This window comes from Parus major, chromosome 1 (genome assembly GCF_001522545.3).
Source record: "Parus major isolate Abel chromosome 1, Parus_major1.1, whole genome shotgun sequence".
NCBI classification, from domain to species: Eukaryota; Metazoa; Chordata; class Aves; order Passeriformes; family Paridae; genus Parus; species Parus major.
The window spans coordinates 86,470,104-86,477,640 of NC_031768.1; the positions used below are offsets into that span (position 1 = coordinate 86,470,104).

At 40.4% G+C, this 7,537-nt stretch overlaps 1 protein-coding gene across 1 annotated transcript; it reads left to right on the forward strand.

Annotated features, from left to right (window-relative positions):
* The first annotated feature begins 386 nt into the window (after positions 1-386).
* Positions 387-7,019, forward strand: LOC107211171 (M1-specific T cell receptor beta chain-like). The gene is made up of 4 exons (XM_033514616.1): positions 387-500; positions 4,018-4,132; positions 6,097-6,432; positions 6,815-7,019. Exons 1-4 carry the CDS (start codon positions 387-389, stop codon positions 6,955-6,957), a joined length of 708 nt encoding a protein of 235 aa, XP_033370507.1. The 3' UTR covers positions 6,958-7,019.
* Positions 7,020-7,537: the final 518 nt, after the last annotated feature.

Below are 7,537 nucleotides of genomic sequence, written 5' to 3' on the forward strand. Positions count from 1 at the left end.
TACCTGTCCCCATCAGTTCCCATCCCTTCAGACAGTCTGCAGAATGAAGGCTTGCTCTTACTCCTAGATGAAGCCTTTTCATAGGCAGAGTCACTAGCCCTGGGAGGACTCTCTCAAGCAACACCAAGCCGAAAAGACAAACACCAGCCTGTAGTAAGCAACTTGATCTCATTGCAAAGCAAAAATTAAAAACTGTGAGTTTGAAGTTCGCTTGTCATGCTGGGCACAGAAGAGAGAAAGAGTAGGAAGGAAAGCATCATGAACACTGCCATGATGCTACCAAGTGAAAAGTCACTGCATTTAAGGTAAACCAATAAAAGAAAAAAAAAAAGTTCTCTTTTTGAGTATAAGAAAAACATCTTGAGATTATAAATTTTTTAGGGGTAATGGATACACTGAGAGGTAATTGGGCTATCACACAGAAACAGCAATGGCAAAGGAAGGATGTGGTCTGTGGTTCTGCCATGGTTCAGCCCCAACCAGGATCAAGCCCCATGCAGGTGCTTGCTCACTCCCCACCAGCAGGACTGGGGAGAGAATTGGAAAGCACAAGTAAAAAACTCGTGGCTTGAGATAAAGACATTTAAGAGGTAAAGCAAAAACTGTGCACACAAGCAAAGCATTACAAGGAATTCTTTCACCGCTTCCCATGGGCGCGCAGCTGTTCAGCCATTCCCAGGATGGCAGGGCCCCATCACACGTAACGGTGACTGGGGAAGACAAACACCATCACTCCAAATGTCCCTCTCTTCCTTCTATCCCCTTCTCACCCCTTTCACACAGTGAGAATGATGCCATAGGATATGGACCATCCCTTGGATCAGCTGGGATCAGCTGTCCCTGCTGTCCCTCCTCCCAGGCACCACCACCAGTCTCCTTGCCAGCATGGTGGTAGGAGAAGCAGAAAAGCTCTTGAATGCTGTGCAAGCTCTGCTTGGCAATAACAAAAACACTTCTATCCTGTCAACAGCATTTGCAGAACAAGCCCAAAACAGAACCCCACAGTAGCTGCTGGGAAAGAAATTAGCTCTACCATAGTCCAAACCAGCGCAGGTACTCAGGGCAATCATTCCCAGTGGAACAGGGGGTGGAGTGATGGGTGGGATTGTTTTTGTACCAGGTTGTATCATTGTGGGGACAGGGGGATCCACGATGATACATTCCCCAGGAAGCCTTTACAAAAACCCTTTGGTGCAGGAGCCTTGTGGCAGAGCGTGTTAAGGCAGCTGCAGAGGATATTACAGCAGAGCAGGTGTGCTCTGTCTTGGTTTCTCTTAACAGACCTTGTATGTTGGGACCTATTTTCATCAGCTGGGAACTGAGCCTGCCCTCTCTGTGAAGCAAGCTAGCATATTCTGAGATATTGAAATTAATTTTCAGCAAATCAAACTGACTGCAGATTTACCTAAAGCCTATTGAGCGTGCAAAGCTGGGATTATTATTGTTTCCTGATGCACCAATATTTGCAAGAGATGACAAACTGGTTCTTTCTTGATGTGGTACAAGTGTTAGAATTCTGACATGTAGCAGGTGTCTCTCAGAGGCACTACATAAAATGTGTTGGGGTTTCCTCAAGCCTCCAATATCTGTGGACTGCCTCATGCCTGTGAGAACAAAGGTTGCCTCTAGTCCTTCTCCCCAGTGTCTCACTGGAGTTCTTCCTAATGGCCCTGAAGGGTTTATCTGGGACCACAGAGCTGATTCTTCTGGGCTCTCCTTGTATGGATTATTTTAACTTGTCAGAAAAGTGAACAGGATCCTGAAAGACTATTCAAGACAGCTGGACTCCACGGAAGGGAAAACAAAGAGATTTGTTTTAGTTCACTGCCAAAGGTGAACTACATGCATTTCACTATGAAAACCACAAAGCAAGTATAATTTGGTTGTTAACTTCAAAAATTACAGAAAAGAAGGTGTCACAACGTTTGGAATACAAGACTGACAGTGAGGAAATTCTAGTTGTAGAGTTCTAGTCACAGACAGTGACAGCCTTTGGGTGTGTTAGCTTGTTTTTGAGATGTGAAAAATGAGAATATCAGATAAAATCAGTGACATAATATGGAGATTGGAGAAAGGTGTCAGAAGCAATTTGGGGTGAAATGTAGACAAAGTCTAAAATCTGGGAAATGTGTCTGTGAATTCTACAGATTATACAACTGATTTCAAGATGGTTTTCTGTCAAACCCCTTTAGACAGAGATCTAGTGATATTTGGAATTCCAAATGAATAAATTATTTCTTAGATTCTGCTTATAGTAAGCCTGCTGCAGTGCATCCCTTCTCTTAGCTTATGATACATCCCTTTGTCACTGTGTACAACTCAGGTTTATCTTTCGGCAGTGGCACAAAACTTACAGTAATGGGTAAGAATTTTAGTTTTTTCCTTGTAATTCACTTCAAATGCCATGTCTTCGCTTTAGAGAATTTCATTATTATCCACCCTTTCATTATAAAACTGTTGTTCACCTGCTGTGCTGGTAACCCAGTCTCTTCAGAGAATATAATAAGTTGGGTCCTCTAGGTAGGGGTACACCTTTCATTTTAAAGATCTGAATGAATGCATTTTCAGTGAAGAAAAGTATGTCCCTAGAAAGAATTAGGAGAAGGAATGGATTTAAAAATGTATGCATAACATAAAAGAAGTTGTCTTAATATATCAACACATGCAAAAATCCTTATTCCCTAAAAATATAGCTACTGTCTGTAACACTGGTTCTGCTGGGGCTAGAAATTATGAAGGACAACTCAGTGAAAGGCTGTCTATCTCTCTGGAAAGAACTGACTTACATTTTGAAGGGGTCTAGAAAACAAAATCAAGATGATACAAGCTCAAAGTAACCTGGTTCTTTCCAGTGTAAATTAAAGACTGTGTTATCTCAGATAACTGGGAAAAAAAAGTGTGCTAGCATTTTTAATTTATAAAAAAGAAGGCAAAAATAAATGCTCAACTTTATAATAAGCAATGCTAAAATCTCTCTGCAGCTTTTTAAGTCCTTCTTATAGTAAGTAGCTCTCCACAGCACAGCCAGTTTCTTTCCACTGAACAGATTCACCAGGATGGTGATGCAAAAAGATCATTAAGGACAACAGTCTTACTATTTCAGAATAGGTGCTAAACAGACACTGAAAACCACATAAGAAGAATATATCATTTGTTTCTAAGGGAAGGAGCTCTCATGGAATGTTTCTTTCTGAGCCACATTTATGGATTTGGACTGTCCAAATCTGGGAAAACAAGGTTGCTGCTCAGATGCTAGTAAATGATGGTGATCTCTTCTTCTCCCTGTGTTGCTCCTGGAGTTTGAAGAATTGATGCCTCAGATATTTGTACCATGTTGTGCCACTACTGAATAAATTGATAACAAGTGGTAAAATCCAATCTCCATAGGAAAAAATACCAGTGATCAGAACATTTTTTGAAATTGAGAGTTTATATGAGGTGCCTGACCTGATGAAAATGAATACACGACCCCTCATTGACCATAGTCATTTTTGGAGCAAACTTAGATAATCATCACCAAGGGAGTATGCAGAATAAAAGCAGAGACTTTCTTCCAAGGAAAGCCTTCCAGGGAAAGGGGAAAAGGGCATGTTTAGGAACTTCTACAAAGGGCAGAGAAGACCAAGACACTGTGCTAAATATTAGAAATTATTTTGCAAGTAAAAAAAAGGGATTTATTTTACAAGGGAAAAATATTAAAAATGTTGAAAAAAAATAGAAGGAAATATAGTTATTTAGCTCAGAATAAGAAATTACTCAGTCTACGTATGGGAAATATTTTCTAATATTCTAATATGACACCTAGATCAATAGATAAATATCCTCTAAAGAAATGGTAGAAGCTCCAACAACTGATTGAGCCTGAAGCAAAAGGGCTCTGGACAGGGTATTTCTGACGTTGATTACAGCTATTTAGACACACAGTTTTGGTGCTGTTCCCTTACAGACTTGTTTTTTTAGGAGACCTGAATACTCTGTGTTTCTTCTTTTGCTGGTACCACATGGGGGGAGGGTTAGCCCACAGGCTTGGCTCAGAGATCTGGGAGTAGAGGAGATGTTTTTCTGCAGCTGCAAAACAGTGTGAATAATCAGCAGTTGTTCTTTGGCAGTGGGACAAAACTTACAGTCATAGGTAAGTAAGAAGTCAGATCTCTGTGATCTATGTGATACTGGTTTAGGGGACAAGAATTAATTAAAAGCTTAATAATGATAATTTTTCATGCAGCAATTAAAACAGGATTAATGCTTTATTGGTTGCTTATGAAAATGAGATGCGCCATTATGGAAGTGTAGGATTTACAGGCACAGATCTTGAAGTCCTTTGGTCTGCAGCCTTTGTCTTTCAATTCTGGGAACTTCATGAAGGGAGAAGGGAAAAAATAATTTTATTTTCCCATTCTCCAAAGAAGTATTATAGAGATTGAGAATGAAAATGACCATTGTAGAAGACCAGACACAAGGGGCTGTTGATCAGACATTTCTTACAGTTCTTGCTTTTACTAGTCTCCTTATTCCATTTCAAAACTGCTCATTTTCTTTTTCTATCTTTTAGTAGTTTTATCATTCTTTCTGTCTCCTTTTTACCTGCCTTCCTTTTCTTTTTTTTTTTTTTTTTTATTCTCTTTTTAGTAGGGTATTCTTTTCTGGGTTTTAATCTTTTCTTTTGTGTCATGCTGTTACCATCTCTTCACTCATTAGCCTTTAAGGCTATGAGCTGAAGAATTTTACAGAAATAATTTTAGAACAGCAAAAAAAATCATAATGCCAAATGCTAGAAGGGAGAAGTAGAAGCAATCAACTTCTCTACATACCCACCAAATGGAAAGCAGAGTAGTGCCAAACTATCTAGGGAATTATCTCTATTTAATACCCAGGTCACCTAAAGTCTGTACAAGCTCACACAGAAGCAGCCCAGGGATCACTACAGACCAAGCACTGCTGGTCACAATTAATGCATCATTTCAATGCAAACACAAGGGCTTAGGGGAAAAGATCTCTGCAAGATATTAATTTCTACTAATTCTGCTGCCTCTCTTCCTCTGCAAAGGAGAGAGTGATCAGAAAGAAAACCTACAATTCATAGTGCCTTCATTTAAAATAGCAATCCAAAGTCATAATTTTCTCTTTGGCTTCATACTTTTCTATGCATTTCTTTTTCCAGCAGCACTCTACAGATCCCATGGGTTTCTCATGCTAGATGAGTAAAAAAAGGGACTCTAATATAGTGTATGGAAAACCCCCTGGCTTTTGGGGTCACTGCCTGGCTCCTGAGTAACTTCTCATGGCTGCCTTGTGCATCCTTTTGACTGAAGTCTGTTCTCATTGGTCTTACAAGCAGGTATTAAACACTTTAGGACAGGGAACAACCTTTGAATTGTGGGTGTATAGAATCTTGCATCATTTTGGGAAGGTGTATAGCCTAGGCTCAGAGCTTCTCACAGCTACAATAACCTAAACATTAAATTACATAAAGTCATGTTTAATGTTCTTAAAGATGGATAGGTTAAGGCACAAGGCAAAACCTGTTCCTGGCAGATTCATGTTACCTGCCTCAAGTGTTCTTCAGACTGTGAGAAGGATCAGCTCCTTCCTGCCTTCCTTGCAGGTCTTCTCTTCCAGAGGGAGCCAAGTAGGGTGCCCCATGAGAGTGTAATTCTGAACACTGCAATGACCATGGTGTCTTAACTCCATCTCCATGTCATGCAGATGTACATCTCTGAATGTAATTCAGTTTGTTGAAGATGTTTGTGCCTTTTCTATTAATACAATATTATAAATACAGAGCTTACAGCAAAACTGGGGAACATTGCAGACCTCCTGTTTGCTCATCAGCTTCTTTGCAGCTTTGTGTTCTTCAGCCAGAGGCAATACAAGAAATTCATGTGCTTGTGCAATTCTGTGGGCAGACCTTTATGTTTCTGTGTAACAAGTGGAAACAAATGCTTCCACTTTCCTGGTGTGTCATATCCAAGAGACATTAATTGTTCAGCTGTTAAAAGGCCAGGGATTTCAGGAGTAACACGGCACAATCTCAGGAGCCCTTTCAGGGGATTGTGATAGAACAGAGTGATGGAGCTGTGTTGCTTTGTGTTTCAGGGAAGGATGATGAAATCCTACCTCCAGCTGTGGCCATCTTTTCCCCATCAAAGCAGGAGATCCAGCAGAAGAGCAAGGCCACGCTGGTGTGCCTGGCCTCTGGCTTCTACCCTGACCACCTGACTCTGGCCTGGAGGGTGAATGGTGTGAGAAGGACCGAGGGGGTGGGGACAGACGAGTTCTCCACACAGAATGGGAGCACCTACTCGCTGACCAGCCGACTGAGGATGCCAGCCTGGGAATGGTTCAACCCTTTGAATCGCTTTGAGTGTGTTGCCAATTTTTTTCACAATGGAACAACGCAGTCAATAAACAAATTTATCCATGGTGATGCTGGTGAGTAAAAAACATCTCTCACTATGCTGTATAAGAACAGAAATCACAAATCAAAAGAGCATGTGCCATGATATGAACCACATCTAGATATATCTTCCATACAGGGTCTTCTTCTGGCACAAATACATGCCTAACTATGTTGGTATTAGCATATGTCTCTTCCCATTCCTGGACCTCTGCACCTACATTACCATTACCCATCTAGAGTTTCTTCAGGCTTTCCACTGAGAAATCTCTGTAGTAGCATAAATTGCACAGTACCATAAAAACAGCTAGTGTAGTAATATGCATTAGCCAGTGTTTTGTAAACTGACACTTCTAAAATCTGTATTGTGTTTGCTTTGAAGAGAAACATGACTTTGTGTTCACTTTTGTCTTCCAGGTTGTGCACTCACAGAAGGTACGTGTGGCTTCTCACATAAGGAGAATTTTGCCTCTTCTCTCAGGCAATTATCTGTGTGTATTTTAATTCCAGCTTTACTGACACTAAGCACAACGTGTGGGAGATATCTGCTGTATGGATAGCTTCTTCTTTCTCATCTAAGTGATTTGTATGTGATATTAAAAATGAAAAAACAAAAAAGGAAGAAAAGTTTCTTGGAGGGTTCTTTGTGCATGTTATATGTAGTTCTGCTTTGGGCTTTTGCTCTCCCATATGATTCCATTTTGAAAATAGAAGAAATCATGGTACCTTCCTGTAGATTAGAACTTGTTCTTTATCATTTCCTCCAGTCGTAGAAACTGACCTCCATTGGGAATATTCTTGCTCGGCCAGGAAAGAAATGGTCCATTATATGGATGGAATGAATACTTATCCAAGTGGTTCTGTCATCAGGGTTCAGGATATGATATTTCTTAGTGTCAGGTTTCCCTTCCCGAGTCACATTCCCTTCTACACTGCTGCCATATGTGGAGGATACTCATATTAAAAATTACATTTCTTTTCTCTTTGTATACATATTTGCACACTCTTGTTTTTCAACAACTTCTTTAATGCCTGAGGAATCTTAAGGCTGAGCCAAGACAGAGCTGGTATCTCAGTACTATGACCACCCCTTAAGACTGAAAAATCTACAAGAATAAAACTTGTAGAAGCCGTGTTATT

Excerpts from the sequence above, each read along its gene's own strand:
- LOC107211171 (XM_033514616.1), top strand. The coding sequence starts at position 387 with ATGGATACACTGAGAGGTAATTGGGCTATCACACAGAAACAGCAATGG. Across the intron at positions 501-4,017 it reads CAGGATCAAGCCCCATGCAG|CCCACAGGCTTGGCTCAGAG; the intron begins GTGCTTGCTCAC and ends GGGGAGGGTTAG. Across the intron at positions 6,433-6,814 it reads ATTTATCCATGGTGATGCTG|GTTGTGCACTCACAGAAGGT; the intron begins GTGAGTAAAAAA and ends TTTGTCTTCCAG.